The sequence below is a fragment of the Marmota marmota genome, unplaced genomic scaffold, assembly GCF_001458135.2.
Source record: "Marmota marmota marmota unplaced genomic scaffold, marMar, whole genome shotgun sequence".
Lineage (NCBI taxonomy): Eukaryota > Metazoa > Chordata > Mammalia > Rodentia > Sciuridae > Marmota > Marmota marmota.
Genome location: NW_026000005.1, coordinates 45,664,814 through 45,690,007, shown reverse-complemented (window position 1 = coordinate 45,690,007; position 25,194 = coordinate 45,664,814). Strand labels below are relative to the sequence as shown.

Sequence of the window (25,194 nt, the reverse complement as noted above, 5' to 3'; positions counted from 1 at the left end):
GGGAGGGAGGGAGGGACAGAGAGAGAGAGAGAGAGACATCAATCTCTTTAAAAAAATAGTCATCCCATAATGTATACAAATATCATAGCATCATGTGGTACTCCATAAATATATAATTATTTGTCAACTTAAAACAAATAGTAAATAATGGCTTAAATTTTCCTAAATTTGGGGAAAGAAATGGACATTTAGACTCAAGAGGTCCAAAGGTCCCAAAATAGGTAAAACCCAAAATGTCTACACAAAGAACACTAAAATGGAACTGTCAAAATCCATAGACTTGGGAAAGCAGCAAGACCAAAGGAACCAAAAGGACAACCAAAACTTTAGGGGCTGAGGGGGATGGGGTCTCAATATGTTTCCCAGAAGGTCTCAAACTCGCAGGCTCCACTGTGGATCCTCCCACCTCAGCCTCCCAAGGGGCTAGCCGGGGATGCGCCACCCCACCTGGCACAAAATACCTTGAGACAAGCAAAAATGGAAACAGAACAACCTGAAGCTTATGGGATACAGCAACAGTAATCCTGAGAGAACATTAATAGTTATAAAAATTTTCAGTAAGACAGAAAAAAAAAATCTCAAATGAGCCATCTAACTTTATACCTCAAGGAAGTAAAACAAAGTTCAAAGCAACCAGACAGAAGTGAAAAAAATGGAGAATAGACCAGAGATAATTTAAAAACAAACCAACCAGAGTTAGTTCTTTGAGACGGTAAACACAATTGACATTTAGCTGAAGTAACAAAAAAGGAGAGAGAATTCAAATAATAAATGTATAAATAATAGAAGAAACATTACAACTGGTACCACAAATATGCAAAGGATCGTGAGACTATCAGGGTTGGGGATGTAGTTCAGTGGAAGAATGCTTGCCTAGCATTTGTTAGGCCCTGAGTTTGATCTCTAGCAACACACACACACACACACACACACACTATATATATATATGAAATACAGCCTATAGTACCTCAAGAAAAAAAGAAAATCTGAGTGGACCAATAACAGGTAAGGACATTGAATCTGTAACTAAAACTCTCCTATCAAAACAACAAAAAAAACAAAACGATGATAACAACACCAGCACCCCAGGTCCAGATAGCTCTACTGGAGATTTCTACCAAACTTTTAACATAATACCAATTCTTCTCAAATGCTGAAAAAAAATAATCAAATTAGGGGACAACACTTCCTAAAAAGATCAGCATTGCTCTAATACCAAACCCAGATAAATACCTCAAGAAAAGAAAACTTCAGGCTAATTCCTTGATGAAAACAAGTTAAAAAATCTCAACAAAACACTAGCAAACCAAATTCAAAAGCACGCTGAAAGGACCGATTACCATTATTCCAGGGATGCAAGAAATGCAAGGATGGTTCAATATATGCAAATCAATAAATGTGATACCTCACATTACTAGAATGCAGGACAAAGCTCACACCATTATCTCACCAGTTACAGAAAAAACATTTGATGAAATTCAACAGCCTTTCATGGTAAAAATTCTCAAACATCGGGTATAGTATGAATGCATCTCAATATAATAAAGATCATATAGGACAAGTCCACAGCTAGCATCCTCAAGAACAAAAAGCTGAAAACTTTTCCTCTAAGGTAATGAACAAGAAAAGGTGTTCACTCTCACTTACCTCTTCAAAACAGTACTGGAAGTCCTAGCCATAGGAATCAGGCTAGAGAAAGAAAGGAAAGGATGCAAATCAGAAAGGAAGAAGTAAAACTCTCTATTTGTAGATTACGTGACTATATATATATTACATGACTATATATATATTACATGACTATATATATATATATATATATATATATATATATATATATAATCCTGATGACTCCAGAAAAAAAACAGTTAGAACTAATAAACAAATTCATAAACTTACAGGATACAAAATCAATATATGAAAATCAGTTGTGTTTCTGTACACTAGCAATGAACTATCTGGAAAGGAAATTAAGAAAGCAATCTCTTAAAAATTAAAAAAAAAAAAAAGAAAGCAATCTCTTTTACAATAGCAAAAAAAATTTTAAAAATAAAACTCTTAAAAATAAATTAAACCAAAAAATGAAAGATTTGTACTGAAGTCTATGATTGATAAAAGAAGCTGAAAAAGACAGAAATAAATAAATAAATAATGCTGTGTTCATGGTTGGAAGAATAAATATTGCTAACATGTCCATACTACCTGAAGTGACCTACAGATTCAAAGCAATCCCAATCAAAATTCCAATGGCATTTTGTAGAAATAGAAAAACAATTCCAAGATTTGTAATGGAAACACAGAAGAGAGCAAAAACCAAAGTAATCTTGAGAAAGAGCAAAGCTGGAGACACCACATCCCCTGATCTCAGACTATATCACATAGCTATGGTGATCAAAAAGCATGTTTCTGGCATAAAATCAGGGACATAGACCAGTGGAACACAGTTGAGAGCCTAGAGATAGTGGCACTAGAGATAGTGCCAGAAATGTGCAGTCAGATAATACTTGACAACATTGCCACAAACACACTTCAGGGAAAGATAATCTGTTCCACAAATGGTGCTGATAAAACCGGATATCCACAGGGGAAAAACAAAGAGAAAGAAACTGGACTTTTATCTTCTACCACTCACAAAAATTAACTCAAAATGGATTAAAATCATGAATGTAAGACCCGAAGGCACAAGAATCCTAGAAGAAAATATAGAAAAGCAGCTCCTTGGCATGGGTCTTAGCAATGAGATTTTTGTGTAAGACACCAAAAGCATAAGCAACAAAAGAAAAATTACACCAAACTGGAACCTTCCATACAGCAAAGAAAACAAGATGAAAAAGCAACCTACAGACAGGGAGAAAGTATTGCAAACCCTGTGTCTGGTAAAGGGTGAATATTGAAAGTATATAAGGACCTCATACAATAGAACAATACAACAAATGATCACATTTCAAAGTTTACAAAGAACCTGAAGAGGCATTTTCCCAAGAAGATATACAAATGGCCAACAGCTATATAAAAAAAGCTTGACATCAGTAAACAGAGACTCAAACCACAGTGTGGTGCCGCCTCATACCTGTTAGGACCGCTAGTGGCTAGTGTCAAAAGGACAAGAGATAAAAAGTGTTGGCAAGGATTTGAAGGAGGGGGAGCCCTTGTTCACTGTTGGTGAGAATGGAAATTCATGTAGCCATCATGGAAAGCAAGAATGGAGTTTCCCATAAAAATTAAAAATAAAACTACCATATGACCCAGCAACCAACCCATCCATATTTGGATATATATGCAAAGGAAGTCAAATCTGCATGTTAAAGGGATTCCTGGACGCCCATATTCGCTGCAGCATGACTCACGACAGTGACAACATAGGAAGGAAACACCTTAAGTGTCCATTGACAAATGGATTTTAAAAATTATATATATTTGGAAAAAATGTAGATCAAAGGAAATGCAACAAATCCAAAGGCAGGTAAGAATTAGTGTGAGAGAGGAACAGAAATTCATGTATAAACCAAATGAAAGATAAGAGCAAGAATAAATACAGAGACTACAGTGATCAAAATAATTGTTAGTGGAATAACTTGGTTTGTACAATGTAGAGCTACCTCAGTTGGCTAGGATACACAATTCAGCTATATTCTATTTATAATAGACACACCCAAAAAAACCAACTCAAGATTAAAAATGAAGAAATTAAAAAAGATATACCAGGCAAATGCAAAGTGAGGGAGGGTTCTGCGCCAAAACTAACACCACGAACACAAAGCATTTAGGTTGAAAGAGTTACGGACACCACAGAAGCTAACTTTGAGTAGAAGTTTCCCACAAAAATTAAAAATAAAACTCTTCCAGATAAAGTAGCAGAAATCATGATCTGTAAGAAACTGCTTAAGAATATTGAAAGGAAATTCTAACAGTGGTGCAGGAAAAGTCAAAAACTCACAATTGTAGTATAACAGGTTAACACAGAGTTGTTAGAAATTGGCCCACTTAGTGAGCTGAAATCAAATCAAATGAAAGATTTGAAAATAATCATGAGCATCTGGATTAAATAGATGGGTACAACAGAGCTCACAATTTGTGGCAGCACATTTAAAAATATCTGACATCTTTCAGATGTCAAAAGGGGCTTCCCCTACTTCCTCCACAAGTTCAATAATTAGGCCTTTTGAGTCAACGGACAATAGAGATTTATCAACAACAAATTTATTACATATTTAACACAGAGCCACACACATTCGGAATGAGACTCAGAGAAGGTCAAGAAGGTTGAATCTTACAGAGAGCTGCACAGGAGGACAGGCGCTCAGGCCTCTGGGAGAGGGGGAACAATCTATGGAGAGTTGAGGGAAGGATCCTGTTATACAAATAAATTCTCCCAGGCAATAGCCACCTGTGCTCATCTCTGCTGGGCCAGGCGTCAGACCCCCAATCTCTCCTTCCTGGGAAAAGATCTTTCTGGGCAGAAAGGGGGACATCAGATGGAGAAGCCCAGAACTGCATCTGCTGTTTATTGGTGCAGATGGGGGTCAGTTCCATTATATAAAAGAACAAAGTTTTGGAGGAGTACCTGTGTACTGGAAAAAAGTACCAGTTTCTCCGAATAACCAACTTGAAATATGACAAATAAATACATTTCAGGGTGTCATACCATGGGGTTCCACAGAGTGCTCACTCTGCTTTACCCCACTCTTCTCAGTGCCTGATACATGGTTTAACTCATTTCTCCTCCATACTCCCTTTATGAAATGGGTACCACTCTTTTGTATTGCTGGGAATTGACCCCAGGGCCTTGCACATGCTCACCTCGTGCTCTACCACTGAGCTACACCCCTACGTGCAATGGATGCAAATTCTGTCACCCCCAGTTTTACAGGTATGACCCAGGCTGGCCCAGCTCCACATCTGGGAGGTGGCAGAGCTAGAATTCAGATGTCCTACTTGGCCTTTCTACCACCTCCTCCCTGTCTCCTATCTGGCATTATTTGCCATGCAGTTAATCATTACACTATTTACCTTTCAAACACAGAGAAGCCTCAACAATGACCATCCATCAGGCCACAAAAGAAATAGGAATAGACCTTCAAAACCAGAAATCCTAAGGAACACATTTTCTAACCACAGTGTGATAAATAATGAAAAGTCAAAAGGAGAACTCGAAGAGGCATTAAAGTTTCCTTCCAAACATTTCTTAGGCTAAAGAGCAAATCAAATAAGAAATAACAACTGGTCAAGAAATTAACGCCAATGAAGACAGTGCATATAAATCAGACATTTCCAAAGTGGCACAGAGATGAACACTCATAGCCTAAAATGTGTGCTTTAGAAAACAAGGAACATTTACAAGAAAATTAAGTTTTCAACGAAGTCATTATTAGGAAATAAAAACAAGGTAATCTTCCAACAAGTCTGAAGTAAGAAATTAGGAAAGAAAATAAGTAGAGAAATATAATAATGAAAAGCATAATTTAATTAAATCTCAAACAAACAAACAAAATGTAGTAAATCTATAAAAACAAAATGTGGTTCATTGAAAAGACCCACCAAATGGCAAGACTGGTCAAGAGAACAAAAGAAAAGATAAACCGTGGTAAGAATAAGGAAGAGGATTTTTCTCCAGAGACGGGCAAGATCAAAACATTTTGAAAGAAATTCTTTCACAGGGCTGGGGCTGTAGCTCAGTGGCAGAGCGCTGGCCTAGCATGCGTGAGGCACTGGGTTCGATCCTCAGCACCACATAAAAATAAACAAAATAAAGACATTCTGTCCATTTACAACTACAAAAAAAAAAAAACTTTAAAAAATGAATTATTTTACAACTTCCTACCAAGAAGTATGACAATCAAGGAAAAATGTCACCTTTGAGGAAAATGAAAACAGAACTAAGAATCAACCCTGGAAGTAAATATAATTAAAAACAATACAGGAAATGCATAAAATACTTCCAAACCTGTCTGATCCTGACCTCTGCTCACACCGCACAGTTTCCCACAATTTTAGGGACAATCGCCAGCACCCCAGCATGTCTGAATTGAATAAATCATTCTAAACCTTTTAAATTTTTTTCAGATGGCCCCAAATCATTTCATGAGGCGACTTTAGTTCTGCTATCAAAACCAGACAGTTAAAAATTAAGAAGCAAAATTTTTAAGCCCAAGCTACTAATAAATACATCCGGTTAAATCCCACAACAAAGTAACCATAAATCCAATTCAGGAATGGGTTAAAAAAAAAAAAAAAGCAGTGTGACGTGATCAAGTAGGTATTAGCTCAGGAATTATGAGACAGGTCACATTTGAAATCCTGTCCATGCTTTCGGATAAGACTGGCAGATTAAACACAACTATATTTACTAGATACAACCTAGAAACTCAGAGAGATCCTTAACTTAGAGGGATCCTGTCTCAAAAAATAAAACCAAAAACAAACCATCAAATAAAAATGCCTGGGGGTACAGCTCAATAGTGGAGCACCCCTGGGTTCAATTCCAATTACCCCCATTCTACACAAATAGAAAGAAAGAAAATGTAGTGTATATACACACAATGGAATACTACTTAGTTTTTTAAAGAAAGAAATTGCATCATTTGCAACAGCATAGATGAAGCAAGAGGATATTGTTTTAAGTGAAATAAGTCAGGTACAGAAAGACAAATACTGTGTGATCTCATTTGTACATGTGTGGAAACTAAAGTGGGTCTCAAAGAAGCAAAGTAGTGAAAGCTACCAGATGCTAAGGGCTGGCAGGTGGGTGGGGAAGGGGGAACGCAGGTCAAAAGGTACTAAGTTTGAAAAATAAGTTCTGGTGAGCTTCTGTACAGTATGGGAATTATAGTGAATAAAAATGTATTGTTTTTTTTTTCTCAAATTTACAAAAATAATGCCCCGGTGCAGCAAGGTTCAGAGGCCGGCTTTAGGCAATGACTGGGTCACCAGGGCTCCCAGATCGTCAGTGGATTTATCCATAGCTGAATGCACCACTAGGAGGCAGGACCTCACTGGAGGAAGAGGGTCACTGGGGGACATGCGCTAGGAGGGTTTATCTTGTATTCCTAGTTGTTGTTGGTGGTGGTAGTGTTTTTGCCACACTGGGGATTGAAGCCAGGGCTTTACACATGTTAGGCAAGTGCTCTACCACTGAGCTACACTGCCAGTTCTTGAAAGGCATTCTTAAACAAGGCACAAAGGGGAAAATATCGACAAACTTGAGTTTATAACACAAACCTTTTGAATGTAATTTTGGGTAATGTTGGAAGAGCAAAAGCAGAATACAGAATCACCCTTACTTAGTATCTGCACAAGATAATCTAGCCAAAAATTCATCAGGGGGTTGGATGATCAGAGGCAGGTCGAAAGCACAATCTAGAACAACTAGAAAACTAAATCAAAATAATTTTTATTTCTATTTTTTAAAGGCATTAGAGAGCTAGAGAAACAATCCAGACTGAGGGACTGAGATTCCAGAGGCAAAACTTCTCAGAGACAGCTGAGGAGCTGCTGCTGTTCTTTACCTCCTTCTCTACCTGGGGCATCTGTTCATTGTGGGAAGGGAGCTGAGTAGCTGGGCGTGGCCAAGGTTGAGTGAGCTGGGGACAGGAAAAACAGAAGAGTCTGGTGATGGTGCAGGCGTGGAGACTGGAGGAGCCTCACACACACTGCCAGGTGCCCCTCCAGGTATCTGGAGAAGTTATTCAGAGCAAAAGGCTAGAAATTATATCAAGTGCCCCTGAAAAGCAAAGTAGAATTTCCTGCCAGCCTACCACACTTAAAAGGCAAAAACTGTCAAGGTGAGGGACAGAGGACATGGAGAGGGAGTCAAGAGCCCTGGAGGGAACATGGATCTAGTCGTGAAATCTGTAGTTTGTTGGTCCTCTGAGGGTAGGGTACTTGTCAAATCTGGACACAGCCAGAGGCTGAGAATCTGGGCTTGGCTTGGCCAGGGGACTCCCACCAGAAAGCGGAAACCAACACTGTATTTGATGGTCTTGCCAGGCTGGACTGCCAAATCATAGCCTTCAAGGAATCAAACAACTTGATTTCCTGTTGAGAACTTTTCTCAGTTCTAAAGCTACATGAAGCAAGAGACTAAAAATATAACAAAATCTTTGAAGAGCAGAGAAGACTTAACTGCCCAGTCTCTCTACTGAAATCCCTGAAGATTCTTACCTACAATCAGAGAAAACTAAAGGTATATTAACTTTTATTAAAAAATGCAAACTAATCTTGACTCATTTCATGCCCTGATTTGCTTAAAGTAATCAGACCATTACTTTAGCTGCCTAGCATAGAAAAGGGGGAATTATTCTTACATGGAGGATAACATCTAGAGACTCTATGTGTTTTACACATAATGTCTGACATTCAGCAAAACATTAATAGTCACATCAAAACATAAGACTATAAGACCAAAGAGAAAAACAATGGAATCATATACAGAGATGATATGGAGATTGGAGTTAACACACACCCAGTGATAAAAATGTTCAAGAAAATGGATAAAAAGATGGAGAAAATATATGGTCAGAAAATTCCAACAGAGAGTTGAACTCTACAAAAATAAATCAAATGGACATTGCAGACCAGAAAAGCACAATTTCTTAAACTAAACTTAATAGAAGGATTTAGCAGGAGACTGAATACAGAATAAAACCAAAATTAGTGAAGTAACAAATTGCAAGACAGATCAATACAAAATACCCAACTAAAATTTAAGAATGGAAAAATTTATAAAGGAGTATGAGACATGTGAGAAACAGTCTAAATGTCTAACATGACTTGCACTTTGAGTCCTAGTAAAAGAGAAGAGGAAATAGAAGGAAAGAAGAAACATTTAAAGAGATGACTGAGGATTTTCCAGAAGAAAGAAATCAAGTCATAAACTTAAGAAACTCTGAAAACTCCAAATGGGAAAAATAAAGAAAAAGAAATCTGGACACATCACAGTAAACCCGAAAGAGAAAAATCTTAGAGGCAGTCAGAGAAAAACTTCTTAAGTTGCCACCAATCCTTAAACCATAAGCTTTGAAAAACAAGACAATTAATCAATTAATCAATGACCTTGATTCTGGTGAAGGGCAGAACTAAACCAACCTAAGCCCCCCTACCCATGCTGAAAAAACACTTTAAAAAGCTGTTATAAATGTAAATGTTATTAAGTCCCTGAACAGATGAAGACATGGCAAGGATTTTACCAGGAAAAGTTAAAGAGACAGAAGAAACCCAGGGGGTGCCCAAGTGCAGAAGCCACTTTTGAAGTGAAGACCTTGGTGGCTTCCAGAGAATCAGATCTTAGGTTTGGTAGACTGAGGGTGAGGGGTTCAGAAATGAAGTCCAGTCATTACTATGTTATGTGCATGTATTAGTCAGGGTCTCCAGAGAAACAGAATCAGCAGGAAGTGTACTTATAAAAAGGGGACTTATTAGATTGACTTACACAACCAGAAGCTGGATAGTCCACAATGGCCGTCTGCAGGCTGGAGAGCTGGGAGAACCAGTAGCTGTGCAGTCCAAGAGGCTGAAGCCCCACAACAAGAGGGATCAAGGGTGCTACCCTAGTCTGAGACCTAAGGCTTTGGAAACTCCCTGGAGAATCACTGGCAGAGTCCACTTTGGAAGAGTGAAGAAGCGAGAGAGTCCGATATCCTCAGACAATTGAAGCGGCAATCAAGAACCTGTTCAAGAAGAATCGAGCTTACATCTGCTGCTGCTTCCTTGTCCTTCCAACTTTTATTCCATCCAAGCCATCATCCTATTGGACAGTGTTGCCTATGCTTAGGGAGGGTCTCCATTTCAGTTGGCTATCCCATATGCCAATCATTCCTAAACACATCCTCATTGACACACCCAGAAGCCTCTTAATCATTGGCATGTCTTAATACAATCAAGTTGACAATTCAAAATAACCACTAGAGTGCATATATGATTACATGACCTGTGTAACTCTATATCGTGTACAATAAGATGAATGAGAAGTTAGACTCCACTTATGTGTGATATGTCAAAATGCATTCTATTGTCATGTATAACTAATTAGAACAAATAAAAATATATATTATATATATTAAAAGAAAAAAAAGAAACGAAGACCAGAGACCACTCAGGGAGGAGGGTCTAATGGCTGGCTCCATTCCACAGGCTCAAGTGAGGCTGAACGTCATGGAGGAAGAGTGTGGCAGAGGGAAGTAGCTCACTTGATGATCAAGAAGCAGAGATAGAGGGAGCCTCCACTTGCCAGATACAAATTTATACCCCAAAGTCACACCCCTGCTGCCCACCTCCTCCAGTCATACCCAACCTGCCTTTAGTTACTACTCAGTTAATCTCATCAGGGGACTAAGCCACTGATTTGATTAAGACCTTCATGATCCAATCATTTCTCCTCTTAACCTTTTTGCATTGTCTCAAACATGAACTTTTTGGGGACACCTTACATCCAAACCATAACAGGAGGAAATGGTAACTGTATGGCAGAGATGTCTGGCAAATACCACCTCAGTGTCAAGATTCTTTTTTTTTTTTTTAACTGAGTACTGAGGATCAAACCCAGGGCCTTGCATATGTTAGGAGAATATAAATTTGTTATTTGTTATGGTTTGAATCTGAAATGTCCCCCAAAATCTCATGTTGAAAGCATGATCCCCAATGCAGCCAGGTTCAGAGTATTTTAAGCAATAACATGATCATGAGGGCTCTGACCTCATCAGTGAATTAATCCATTTAATCGATAACTGAACCGATTACTAGGAGGTAGGTCTTGGTTGGAGGAAGTAGATCACTAGGGATGTGCCTTTCAGGGCATATTCCCAGCCCCTTCACCTCGCTCTCTCTCTCGCTCTCTGCTTCCTGGCTTAGCAGCTTCCTCCACCACATCTTCTGCCAGGATGTTCTACCTCATCTCAGGCCCACCCAAAGGAATGGAACTGGTTGACCATGAACTTAATCCTCTGAAACCATGAGTCATATAAACCTTTTTTCCTCTAAGTTGTTCTTGTTAAGTATTTTGGTTACAATGACAAAAAGTTGACTAACACAATTTTTAAAGAATAATACTCACAGACCATATTCCCGAGATTGAGGACCCAACATTATAAACATATCAATTCTTTTCAAGTAAACCCATAGGTCAATGTAATCCCCACAAGATTTTGACAAGCTGAATCAGAAAGGCAAAGACCTGAAACACTTTGGAAGAAGAGAAGATTTACTCTACCAACCATTGGAAGTTATGGGGAAGCTGGCATCGCTGTGACCAGGTGGGGCTGGCACAGGAGGGGCCATGACAGGCCAAAGAAAGGGAGGAGAGGACACATAAACACACCTGCTAGTCAGCATTCACATCACTGTGACCAAAATACTTGGCAATAACAACATAGAGGAGGAAAAGTTTACTTGGGGATCACAGTTTCAGAGGTCTCAGTCTGTGGGTTGCTGACTCCATTGCTCTGGGCCCCAGGCAAGGCAGTACATCGGCAGAAGGGACAGAAAATCATGGTGGGAACAGGAAGCAGAGGGGTGGGGGGAAGGGACCACAGGAAGAACAATCCTTCCAGAGCCTGCCCCCAGTGACCCACCTCCTCTAACTATATTGCCACCCAGTCATCAACACGAGGATGGACTGTTGAGGTTAAAGTTCTCACAATCTAATTATTTTACCTCTCAATATCCCTGCAGTAATAGAGGCTTTTAGGGGACACTTCATATCCACACCATAACAGTCCACCCCAGCCCCCAAAAGCGCATATCCATATCACAATGCAAAAATGCATTTAGTCCACCTCTAAGAGTACCAGAGTCTTAGCAGTTCCAGTGTTTCCCAGAAGTCCAAGTCCAAGGTCTCACCTGAGACTCAAGGCAAATTCTCAGTTGTGAACCCGTGTGAAAGTCAAAAGCAAGTTGCATATATCCAATGTCCAGTGGCATGAAGTAAACATCACCATTCTAAAAGGGAGGAATAGAGGCATAGGAAGAAGAAATGAGGCCAAAGCAAGACCAAAACCCAGATGGAGAAACAGGTCCCCTAATTCCACCCATAATTCCTTGAACAGCACCTAGGACACTTGGCTTTGAGATGCTATTTCCAAAAGGCTTGGGCAAGCCAGGCCCAGTGGTATATGCCTGTAATCCCAGTGGCTTTGGAGGCTAAGGCAGGAGGATTATAAGTACAAAGTTAGCCTCAGCAACTTAGTGAGGCCCTAAGCAACTTGGAGAGACCTTGTCTCTAAATAAAATATAAAAAGGGCTGGGGATATGGCTCAGTGGTTAAGCGTCCTGAGTTGGAGCCCTAGTACCAAAAGGAAAAAAAAAAAGAAGGCTTGGGCAGCCCTGCCCTTTTGGCCTTGCCAGATGCAGCCCACATGGCCTTTCTTTTAGCCTGGCTCTCTGACCCTGCTGCACTTTGTCCTCCCAGGCCTTCCTTTGAATTCTCAGTGGACACCTTCATGACCCCGTCACTGTAGCAGTCTGAATTCCTGTAGAACCAACACCATGTGGATGACACCAAGGTCTGCTGCCAGCTCACATAAAATCTGGACCCCCAGAATCACAACTGCAGTGACCTCTGAGTCCCTGTGCAGTGCAGCATGGTGAGACAACTTCCTAGGGCCCCCTGCGTGAGTAGAATGCCCATGATCACAAAGGAATGTCCCCTTCGGCCCCTTGACCCTGAAATCCTTGTGGTCTTACCAATTCCTGAAAATACCCTCAAGGCATGTTTTCCTTTGTCTCTGCAAAGTATTTAGAATTTCTTTGGGGGGGTTAATCTCTTGAATAAGCACACTTTCCTTAACCCAGCTTTACTTTGTTTTGGCCAAAATGTGAGGTTTTTTAAAATATCATTTATCTCTGCTTTCTGCTTCTAATTCTTACAGTAAACCTGGCCCAAAACTGCCAGCAATATTCATGCCACTGACGGTGCTGCCTCTGCCAGATTAATTAGTCCAACACCTTTAAATGTGGCTTTCCCAAAGTTTCAGGACATGGGCAAAGTGTAGGCAAGTTCTTTGCCAGAATACCTCATGAGTGGCCTCTAGTCCCATTCCCAGTGGAGTCCTCATTTTTCTCTGAACCTCACAAACCCAGTCTGCATTCCTGTTGCATTCTGGTCTTTTGAGCTCCAGCAGAATTGCCCATGAAGCTCCACCTATCACATTCTATAGCTTCCCCATCTGCAACTAGAAACTTTTAAAATCCCTTCCACAAACCAGCAGCAATGTTTCTGAGTCACATGGTCAAGTTGCTCACAACAACGACCCTACTTCTGAGTACCAACTTCTGTTTTGGTTTGCTTTTGCATCCCTGGGATCCAAATACCTGGCAAGGGAGGTTTTCAAGATGGCGGAAGAGAGGAGGTTACTGCTCCATGAAGTGAAACCAAGAAAACCAACAGGCAACGTCTTAGCAAGGTGGGCGAACACAAAAAAGCAGGGGGACTTTACTGGAATTTAAAACTGAACATTCAAAGCAGATCAGCCCTCAGGAGTCTGGCTATAATAAAATAAGGAAGAAATCCCCAGTGGCACAGCTGCTGCCACAGCCGGGCTGGAAGCTCCAGCCGGAGCAGTCCCTCTTTGAGAACAGTGGAGGGATAAGGGAATGAAGGGGGTTAGGTGGGTTCCAGGTGGCTAAGGGAACAAAGCACCAGGCAGCCCACCATGTGAAAGAACAACCAATCAATCAGGCGCCGACAGACAGCAGTGATAACCACCTGTCAATCAGCGGGGTCTCCTGACCAATCCTGGAAGGACATGGATCTCAGCAAGATTCCCCATCCAACCCCAGGAGGACAAGGAACTCTAAAAACCTCCCTTTCCTGTCCCAAGCCCTCCCTTCCTGACCTAAGCCCAATAACATTCCAATATGGCTGAGCCTGTGCACGATTCCCCTGGACCCATTCTGATGGACTGGAGGGTCTCCCCGGGGAACGAATCTCAATAAAGCCTTGTTCAGCTGCTTTTAACCTGCCTCCTTTTGATCACCAGTGCCTGACCTTACAAAAGGAACCTGCATTTTGGGGAGGCCCAGGGCATATCTGGGTATGGAGCATTTAGAGATCAAGGACATTGCTGGTAAACCTGAAAGATGCACTGCATGATATCTGTGTGTAGAGAAGCCACCATCTCTCCAGGCAGCATGCAGGAGACTAAGGAAGGAACTATTTTGCAGCTGCTGTGTGTGGGGCCAGCAACTGAGGGGGCCGATTCCAGGCAAAAACAAGTTTGACCCAAAATACAGGCCCAGTAAACACACACTGCATGACACGGAGTGTGCTTACGTGCCCAGGAGAAAATCAAATGTGGAGACAGGTTTACACAGGGCACAACTGGTCGTGGAATCCCACCTGGCTCTCTCTTCCCCTCTAATCAAACTGCTTGCAAGACCAGCTGGGAAAGACCCATCTGGCTGGAAGGGCGGGTCAGGAGAAATTGTTTGGAGAATGAATCCGAGAACAGGAAATGTGGGGTCTACAGGTAACTTAGGGGGACTAAGAATTGGGTTCCCCACCACATGAGTAGATCTCAGGGGATCCCTGGGGACATCTTTCAGTGTGAACCAGCAATCACTGAGCCCTGGTGGGGCACTGATTTAAAATCTCCAGCCCAATTGGCATTCAGCCAAGAGCCTGGAGCCCACCTAAGCCTAAGCCCTACCTCCAGGAATTCTGCCTTATGGGATTACCTCTCCCACTCCAGCACCCAGAGGGCGGAGCATCACCCTCCAGAAGACCCCTCCTAACACTGCTGAGAAGAGAAGGTGGGAATCATCTGGACTCCAAAGGAAAGAATTCTTTAACTCTCCATCAAGATTCTTTTCTTTTGTTTCTTTTCTTTTAGTTCTTTTTTCACTAAGAACTGTTTAATTGTGACCTTAATGGTACATGGACATTTATACAGTCTCCTATTTTTTATTCTTATCATCTGTAGCATTTTCAAAGACAGTTATTTTGCATGGATTAGTTTTTTGTGAACTAGGATGGTTTATTAGTAAATTTTAGTTTTGTTTTGTATTCTTTTATTTTTAATTTTTTTTTAAATTTGCTTTATAAGTATAGATTTAATCCTGTTTCCTTTGATTCTCTCTTTTCTTCTGCTAACAGCCAATCTCTATTGTTCTTTCACTCTTCCTTTAATCTTTCAGTTCTTCTTCTCCCCTCCTTCCTCATGATCACCACATCCTGTATCACTTCTGTTCTCTCTCTGTCCACCATCTGAAAATGTAAACCCTTTTGCAAACTTGTTGTTTTTATTATAGGCAATAACTGATCGTATCATTTCTGTTTACTGAGATAATTAACATTGTAGACATCATCGTTGGAACTATTTGGTTTAATGCTTTATATTGTTTGCAGTGGTTGTTGTATTACTTGTCTCCCCCTAAACAGTGAGGTACTCGAAAACTTCAGGGACACTATAAAGTCCACAGAGTATAAACTCTACTGCCTCAGATCTGTGCTGTTAGATGGGTAGATACACAAACAACATGAAAAAGCTAGGGAACAAATATCCCCAAGCAAACCAAGTTTCTCCAATAACAGAATCCAACCACGCCACAGTGGAAGAAGTAGCAGAGAAGGAGTTCAGAATGTACATGATTAAACTGATCTGAGAAGTAAAGGATGATGTAAGAAAGCAAACACAGGTAGCAGAAGATCACTTCAATAAAGAGAGAGTCTGAAAAAAAAAAGAAATTCTTGAAATGAAGGAAACAATAAGCCAAGTTAAAAATTCAATAGAAAGCATTACCAGCAGACTAGACCACTTGGAAGACAGAACCTCAGGCAAACAGAGTTGGCCACAGAGAGAAGATATAAAGAAACCATGATCACAACTTCCAAGATCTATGGGATAATATGAAAAGACCAAATAAGATTTATCAGAACACTTGAAGGTAAACCAAAGGAGTGCACAATCTTTTCAATGAAATAATATCAGAAAATTCCCCAAATCTAAAGAATATAATGGAAAATCAAACACAAGAGATTAATAGGATCAAAATTACTACAGATGTACATCAAGCACACTATAATGAAAATGCCCAGCATACAGAATAAGGGTAGAATTTTAAAGGCTGTGAGAGAAAAACATCAGATTACATTCAGGGGGAAACCAATATGGATCTCAGCTGATTTCTCAACCCACACCCTCAAAGCCAAGAGATCCTGGAATAATATCTACCAAGCTCTGAAAGAAAATGGATGCCAACCAAGAATCCTACATCCAGCAAAATTAAGCTTCAAATTTGAAGATGAAATAAAAAACTTTCATGATAAAGAAAAATTAAAAGAAATTTCAACCAGAAAGCCTGCAATTCAGAATGTTCTCAATAAAATATTCCATGAAGATGAAAGGGGAAAAAAAAGTGAAAAACCAATGATGGAAGGAACTACACTAAAGGAACAGTCAATCAAAGGAGAAACTAAGTCAAATTAAAAACTAGAAATAAAAGCCAGGTGTAGTGGCACACACCTGTAATCCCAGTGGCTCAGGAGGCTGAGGCAGGAGAATCATGAATGCAAAGTCAGCCTCAGTAAAATCAAGGTGCTAAGCAACTCAGTGTGACTCTGTCTCTAAATAAAATACAAAATAGAGCTGGGAATATGGCTTAGTAGTCGAGTGCCTCTAAATTCAATCCCTGGTACCCCCCATACACACCAAAAAAATACAAATAAAGACAAAATGATGGAGAACACAAATCATATCTCAACAATAATCTTAAACATTAATGGCCTAAACTCATCAATCAAAAGACAAAGGCTGGAAAATGGATTAAAAAACAAGACCCAACAATATGTTGTCTCCAAGAGACTCACCTCATAGGCAAAGACATCCACAGACTAAAGGTGAAAGGATAGGAAAAAACATAGCACTCATATGGATTGTGTAAACAAGCAGGGGGTTCTATCCTCATATCAGATAAAATGGACTTCAAGCCAAAGTTAATTAGAAGGGACAAAGAAAGACATTTCATACTGCTTAAGGGAATTATACATCAACAAGACATAATAATCATAAATATTTATGCTCCAAACAATGGAGCATCTACAATACGTCAAACAAAGCCTTCTTAAATTCAAGAATCAAATAGACCACAACACAATAATACTGGGTGACTTTAACACATCTCTCTCGCTACTGGATGGATCTTCCAAACAAAAGCTAAACAAACAAACTATAGAAATAAAAAATACAATCAATGATTTAGACTTAACAGACATATATAGAATATTTCATCCATCAATGACTGCATACACTTTCTTCTCAGAAGCACACAAATCCTTCTTTGAATAGACCGTGTTATGTAAGCTATCACATATGTTGGCTTACAACTGTAATATTACCTTAATATATTTTTAGCATCTGTAGGGTTATTTTGACAGCTCTCTTTCCATTGATATTAATTTTTGTGTTCTTGCTTTTTTCTTCAACAGACTTGATTTTTATCAAATTTTAGCTGTATTTTTTCTTCTCTATTTCATATATTTCTGCTCCTACTATTATTTTTCCCCTCCTACTACTTAATTTGAAAATAATTTTCTATTCTAGCTTCTTTCTGACACAAGCATTATAAATGTTCATCTGAGTACTGGTTCATCCCAGAGATCCTGGTGTCTTAAGCTTTTATTATCACTTCAAAGCACTCTTTATTTACTTTACTTGTACTTTCTTCCTTGACCTCAGAGGTATTTATGAGTGCACTATTTAATTTTGAAATAGTTGATGTGGGGATGGGGTTCTATATAGCTTAAGGTGATTGATTTCTAATGTAATCATGCAGGAAACACAGTCTTCATGATTTCAGATTTTAAAAAAACAATGGAAATGTTTATTATATTGGTTATATTGGTTACATACATGTCAAAACTGATCAAATTGCATACTTCAAAAATACGCATTTTATTGTTCTTCAATTTTACCTCAATAAAACTATGGGGGAAAAAAAGATTGGACTTGTAGCTCAGTGGTAGAGCATTTGCCTAGCATGCGTGAGGCCCTGGGTTCAGACCCCCGTACTGCAAAAAATAAGCACAATCCCATTATGACATCTAAGTAAAAACAATTAATTCCTTAAAATCTTCAAGTATCTGGTTATCCAAACAAGGCCCATATCTTTCAAACGGTTGATGTGTTCTTTAATTTTTTAGGTGTGGAAGTGGGGAAGTACTGGGATGGAACTCACTGCATTACATCTCTAGCTCGCCTTAAAAATTAAAAAATTAAGAAACCTGACAAGAAGAACTTAGAAGAGGAAAGGTTTACATGGACAGAGTCGTAGTGCATGGTCAGCCGACTTCACCGCTCAGGTTCCAGGTGAGGCAGCGCATCATGGGGAAGGGCCTAGTGGAGGAAAGCTGCTCATGGTGGCGCAGGAAGTGGGGAGGGAAAAGGGACTACAGGAAGACCAGCCCATCCAGGACGCACCCCCAGGGACCCACCTCCCTCAGCCACACCCCGCTTGCCTATGGTTTTCACATCAGTCCATTTGAACCAGGGTGGATGGATTGGGTTAAAGGTCTCACAATCGAATCATTTCATCTCTGAATATTCCTGCATTAACAGACAGTTCTGGGGGGACACCTCATATCCAAACCATAACCACCCTCCTGCCTACATGGCCACTTGGCGATCACTCCATGGTGTCCTCAGAAAAACAGGTGAGAATCAAAACAGAAACTTCAAACTGAAGCTCAGGTGGGGAAACAATTCAGTCTCAGATAAGACAGGAAATGTGAAAAAAAATATTCAATCCAATTATATCTGAGCAAGCACGACATTTGGGTGAGCAACTTGGGGCAAATATCAGCGAGAGGCCTACCAAACCACAGCCAGCACCCGAAAAATGAACAAGCGCAGAATGCAAGATTCAGGCAGGATCAGTCTGGAACAATGACTCAGAAGACCAGGAGAACATCCCCCCAAGGGCTTGACACCCCACAAAAACCCAAGCAAAGCAGCGTCGTGTAGAGGGGTGATGGATTTAAAGGACCCAGCTAAAAGTGCGGCTTGTAGTGCTATGGGAAAAAATTAAGATCCTCTCCAAACACACACACACACACACACACACACACACACACACAGTTTGTTTGGTTTTTTAAAATTAGAAATTACAAGAAATAAACCTACTAAAAATTGAGTAATTGTCATGGAGGAAAAGCTGAAGGTGACCACTAGAAACATGAAGTAAAAGAATCAGAGAGAGGAAAGTATCCAGCAGCCTTTGGGCTGAGAAGGCTGAAGTTACTCCAGTGGAATATAATTTTGCATAAAATTGAAAAGGAAAAAATTGTCAAAAATGTTCGAAAAGGAACTTTCTCTTTTTATTTTCTTTTGCCCCTAAAAGTAGACTCTAATATGCAGCCAAAAAAGAACACAAGAACCATCATGATACACTGAGAGTGCTCATGGAATCAATCCATCAGTAACTTCCCACACCACTTTATTTATATCTTATGAAATCAATGCCATCATAGGTTGCACCTTAAAATGTAAGTTTTAGTAAGACGAAAGCCACCACGCACAAAGTTAGGACAAGGAAGCTACATTTATACTTTTCCAGGATATCCAGCTAAATCTCCCATATCATGAAACAAAGGACAGACACCCAAATAATACTGGCAAAGAAAATGAACCTGCAAGAGGAGAGGGAATCTAACAGCCGACAAACGAGAGAAACTGAGCCACCTCCTACCTAATCAGGAAAATACAAATGAAAAAACGCGCACCTCCTCATCCGTCACTTTGACAAAGTCTGGCTGGGTGTGGGGAGGTGGCTCGTCTCATCTGCTGTTAGTAGGAGAATACATTCATATTCAGCCTCTTACAAAGGCAATTTAGCTGAGCCTATAAACGAGTACACATTGATTCCCTTTGCCTCAATGATTCCACATTTTTGGGTTTTGATACAATTATGTAGAATTCCAACATAAAGTATATAATCATTATCACAGCCTCTTAGAAAAGTGAACAATTGAAATAACCTAAATGTCCATCAGAAGGGGATGGTTTAAATATTATGGTACCTAGGGCTGGGGATGTGGCTCAAGCGGTAGCGCGATCGCCTGGCATGCGTGCGGCCCGGGTTCGATCCTCAGCACCACATACAAACACAGATGTGTCCGCCGAAAAACCAAAATATAAATATTAAAATTCTCTCTCTCTCTCTCTCTCTCTTTAAAAAAAAATATTATGGTACCTATATCAATCTCGTGGAATAGCATTAAGCTGCTTTAAAAAACAAAGTTCATGTACATGTTTTAAGGTGAAAAGATCTCTAAGATTTCCACTTTTAAAATAAGTGGCAATATAAAATGCTGAAAAAATGTACAGTATCATCTCATTTATTATAAAATGCATTTATGATAACAAGTTATATAGACAAATGCACAGAAAAGAGAAGACGAGACCAGACTTCTCACAGACCTGGGACTGGAAGCTGAAAGTGAGTGAGAAGGGAATTTTTTCCCATTGTATACTTCTATGCTGTTTGAAATTTTATGAGCAAGGTTGTATAGTGTATTCCTTTTGTAGACATAAAAAAAAATTAAGTCTTGTTATTTTTGAGCCCACTACAGAGGAAAAGATAGAATTTCTATTGTTTTTCTTGTCAGAGGTAGGACCTACCCAGAAACAGAAAACTAAAGTGAAAATAAAACTCGGCCTGCACTAGCTTTTCTCCTCATGGGCCCTTTCTCTCTTTTTTTTTCCTTTGATCAGGATAAACAGAGAAAGACATCAGACCCCGTCAGCACAGGGACAGCCCCGGATCTGACAAAGCTGGTCCCCTGCAGGTGCTGGACCATAGCACCCCAGGCTTGCTCGAAAAGATGCCAGATGTTTACCCTGGAGCTTGTGTTGCCCCACCTACCCTCTTTGAAGTGACCTGTGAAAGGTGGAGGGAGGTGGGGGAGGACTGGGAGCATTCAGAGGTCATGGGAAATGGCCAATCCCTGCTGGGAGGGACAGAGTCCCCGCCACTGAGAAGCAACTGCAAAACAAGAAACTCGTGAGTTCGTGTGCTTCCTGGTGAGCTGCACTCACATCGACAGCCGTCCTGCTCCTTTAAAAAAATCCCTCTTCCTCTTTCTTAGCTCTTACTTCATCTAGTGCAGACCTTGCTCCCGTGGAGCAGGACTGAGCCACAGTACCGCCTTAGACCCCGGCTGAACTCAAGCAGCACACGGCCAGAGACAGAAGTCCAAGGGAGAAGAGAGACTCACCTGGTGCTCGGGTCGCCAGCCCCGTCTGCCATCCTCCTGCCCTGGACCTGCCTGGGTCTGGGAGGGTGACCCCTTGTCCCTCAGTCTCCCCCGCCTGTGTCCAGTGTGGCTGCCCGACCCTGAGCAGGAAGTGGGCCCTTGGATTGACTCACCAAACAGCGCTCCGCCCCGTTGGGGAAAAGAGAAGTGAAAGTATTTGTTCGACCTCTGATGGGCCACTGCCAAGCTAGTCCTCCCTCCTCCCTCGGCCCACGGGCTCCCAGCTCTCCTGAAGTGTAGCAGGAGGATGAAGGCCTGCAGGGCAGGGAAGGGGGCCCCAGGGACAAGCAGGGCCACTCCCAGGTGTCCCCTCTGTCTGTCTCTAGATGATAGTCCTTATCAATTGTGTCCCCTTCATGACTAAGCACGCCTGTGCCTGTGCCTGTGCCTGTGCCCGTGGCTGTTCCTTACAACCAGCGACTTAGTGAGTCCCAGCGTGTCTACGGCAGATGCTTCTTCCAGGAGGGAAAGCTGGAAACTTCTCTCGGGCCAATGGGGGAGACTGGACTAAACGCAGGAAGGTCCTGACGTTCAGACCAGAGCTGGAGAGAGCTGACGTGCTCAGCCTTACAAAGGAGGCCGAATACTCTTCGCATTCCTAGACATCAGTCAGAGGCAGGGGAGGTCTCTCCAAGCCCCTGGGGGCCACATGCTGAGCCAGGTTAGGGCTAAGGCTGACATTTTAGGTGCAAGGGTATAAGGTGCCTTGACCGTGAGCTGCTACACATCAGCAAGGGCTGAGGAAGAGACGCTGTGTATCAAAGAAGTCACTGGACCTCTCAGTGGAGGAGGATGGAGGAAGGAGCCCAGGTGGTCTAGAAGTGAAAGGGCAGGAGGACCCAATGGGGGGATCTCTGCCTCCCAGTTATGCTTGTTTGGCTGGGGCACGGTCAGGGATGCAGCCAGCAGCCAGGGTGTGCAGACTCCAGGGCCAGGATGGGATGGGCAAAGGGCAGAGGACTCAGGGGCTGGAAGTGGCCAGAGCTCGAAAGTGATAGTTTCATACCACGGTCCACCGAACCCGACTCCTTCTGGTGGTGAGCAAGGGTGCCTGACACTGTGGGGGGAGGACGGAGGTTCCTACCGTTGATCCACTTATCTTTCTTTCCCCAGAAGAGTGAGCACCAAACTGATGGGGCGGATTCCAGGCACTGATGAGGACATCTTTTCCAGTGGGCAGGGCCACTGTGCCTACAGGTACATACTCGTGCCAACAGGTACAGACACCGCCACCCCACATGCGCTTTCTCTCTGGGGCAGAGGGGCTGGTAAGCTGAGCCTCATTGGGCGCAGGTGTCCTCTGTCCGGTCTCTAGGAGTCAGGGTGGGCCACACGAGCCCTGGCACAGACTTCACCAGCCTGTCCTGGCGAATCCCCCGGCCATCCCCGTGTAGTAGGCTGGCCAGAGCCAGTGCAGAGCTGGGCGCTGACGTGAACATGCCAGGCCTTCTCTGCGTCTGCTCGAGATCCAGGAGCCTGGAAGCCAGGGAGCAGGAGAGCAGCAATTGAGGAGGACCCCGGGCAGGGGAGTGACAGAGAGATGGCTTTGGGAGCTTCTCCAAGAAGAGCTGGGACCTCCGAAACAGGGGATGGGAGGCTGATTCCCCAGCCTGGACACCCCTTGGGGACAAGAGATCTATCTCTGAGACAAGGAGTCAGCATCCCAGCCTGGAGTTTGAGGGCAGGATGCAACCCCAGCAGCTGTGGCCACTGGGACACAAGTTTGGAGAGTCTGGCCTCCCTCCTGTGGGTGGGCACATGGAGAGTGAGTGCGGGGGCCTCCCGAGTCTCCTTCTGGGAGGCAGCTCATGGATCAGCACGACACACCTGCCCCCTCCCTTCTTCTGGGGCAGATTCTTTGACTAGAGCTTGGTGGGTGGGAGTGTCCCCTTGTCGAGCCTCTCCATAGCCATCCACCTGCAGAGACTGGGGCTCTATTAACACCCCCAAGCTGGGTGCACAAGGACAGGGTCCAGCGTGGGGCTAGGGCCATGTGGTTGACTGGAGCAGCTTGAGACCGTGTAGATAAGTCCAATTCTGAGATTCGATTTGGGGAATCACTTTATTACCACACACCTAAGAACGTCCCCAATTCCACTTTCATCAGGAATGAAGGAGGTTTGTTGACCTCCTTTTTGCCCATCTCTCAATTGGGTTAGAACTCAGGTGGGGGAAAAGTATGGCATGTGGGGGGCCTCCTGCCCCTAAATATGTTTAGCCCATGGTCTGTGTCTCTCCCCCCAGTTCTCTCCTACCTGAGCCCCACATGGGTGAAGAGTCTGAGGATCAGAACCCCTTGCAACTATGTCACCATGATGCAATTATCCCCCTGGCTTAGTGGGTACTCGGCAGCTTTTAAAGACTGTGGTGAGACTGAGCCTCACTCCTTCCCCACCCTGCCCTTTGCTTGACAGAACTTCAGCGATGGGCTAAGGGGTGTAGAGCTTTGGTCACTCCAACCCGCAAAGTTTGCAAGATGCAAGAGGGATGATTAGAGGTGGAAAGGATTATTTCTATGGAAGAAGAGAATGTATGGGGAAGGGATGGATAGGAAGAGAGAGAGACCATTGCAGAAGAGGAACGGGTTGAGGGTGAGGGGTTCTGAGGAGTGAAGAAGGGAAGGGAAGCACTGGAGAATGTGGGAGGTCCATCTGGCCACCTTCTGAAGGTCTGGGGTCCAGCCACGAGAAACACCTCCACAGAAGCCCTCAGTCCTTGTGCGGCATAAGGGAGGAGGTTGGCCCAGCCACATCTCCAGTCCCCACCTGCGATCTGCATCATCACCCGCGGCCCTTCAGTTTATCCTCTGTTGTAGCCACAAGTGAACAAGGACCGCTGTATCCTGTTCCCTGATTACTGGTGGCAGATCTGGATCCCCAGAGTCCAGTGACACTACTCTTGCTTCTTTCCTATGGTCCCCAGGCAGCAAGGGTGGGCACAGACTGACCATGTGCAGCAGAGTCCCTCTCCCATCAGCCCACAGCCCACCTTACTCCTGGACTTGGCTCCAGCCAAGTCTACACTTCTCTCTAGTGGCCTAACTCAGTATTACAGTCTCCTTACACCTAGGTTCTTTTGTCCTTTGTTGGAAACAGAAATCAAAAATCTTTCTCTTTTCAAAAACAACCCAAATGCCTTGATATTTGTAGTAGAAGCTCTGTTATTTCATTCTAAATAAAGGTGAACCAACTAAGAGATTGAGTTCGGGAAGTTTTAATATTTGACAGTTCATGAGCATATCTGGGCTTGTGGTCTAGCAGAGACCTCCTGATTCAAATCCCGAGGGAGGTGCTGCCATCTGGGCCATCCATCCTTGAGGGAGACCTCTGTCTTCCCAGAAAGCTGAATCCCACCTGGGAGCACCAGGGTGGCCCTTCCTTCTCCACCTCCCTGGAGGCTGAAGCCCTCAAACCTGCCCACCTCCCTCCCCTGAGGCCCCCGCAGCATAATCCTGAGGTCCTTTCCAAACATGTAGATCTTGTCATTTAAAATGTGTTTAAAACATTCAATAAGCTGCAAAAACAGATGGCGCAGAATGAGCTTTTAAAGGAAGGCCTGAGAGGTTCTAGGAGTGGGTTACGCTGAGAAGTTCAGGAAATGCCTTGCCCAGTCCTGCCTCAAGCACCCTGGTCTCCCTTGGGGTGGCCCTCACCTTCCTCTACCATTCAGTGTCCTCTGACTCCTGAAGGGACGGAAGCAAAACGTCTTAGCTTCACCCAACTCTTGCTAACTTAGGGTCCTACCTCTCTGACTGAAAAACAGCAACCTGCTTCAGAGTTCATAATTTTTTATATCCTGGGGATTCCCCGGGGCAGCTTGCTGTGGTCGTGGGCACCAGTGAACACTCACTGCCAACACTCGGCGATCTGGATCAGGATGGCTGCGTGCTGTAGCACCCGACAAGAAGGAACTAGGGCTGCCAGAACTGGAGGAGGAGGCCGTTGGGCTGCACAACC

The 25,194-nt window shown here is 42.6% G+C and overlaps 1 protein-coding gene and 1 long non-coding RNA gene across 25 annotated transcripts in view; one reads left to right on the top strand and one right to left on the bottom strand.

Moving 5' to 3' along the window:
• Positions 1-21,347, bottom strand: part of Sp100 (SP100 nuclear antigen) — a 95,884-nt gene extending 74,537 nt beyond the window's left edge. For 19 of the 24 annotated variants that reach the window (XR_007349522.1, XR_007349521.1, XM_015481508.2 and 16 more), the window contains exons 1-2: positions 21,200-21,336; positions 1,648-1,689 (exon numbers count right to left, since the gene is read on the bottom strand). Coding sequence is in view for 18 of the 24 variants with exons in the window: in XM_015481508.2 (XP_015336994.1) it covers positions 1,648-1,689; positions 21,200-21,231 (74 nt within the window). In the remaining 6 variants the exon portion in view is untranslated. Of the gene's footprint in view, positions 1-1,647; positions 1,690-4,797; positions 4,806-6,916; positions 6,922-9,424; positions 9,495-11,829; positions 11,929-20,002; positions 20,070-21,199 lie in introns of those variants that run through there. The other 5 variants (XM_048808710.1, XM_048808717.1, XM_048808711.1 and 2 more) reach the window with 5 other exon arrangements.
• Positions 21,348-21,502: 155 nt separating this feature from the next.
• Positions 21,503-24,431, top strand: LOC107138775. The gene is made up of 3 exons (XR_001503040.2): positions 21,503-22,048; positions 22,352-22,435; positions 23,483-24,431. It is a non-coding gene; the product is annotated as an uncharacterized LOC107138775 (long non-coding RNA).
• The last annotated feature ends 763 nt before the right edge of the window (positions 24,432-25,194 follow it).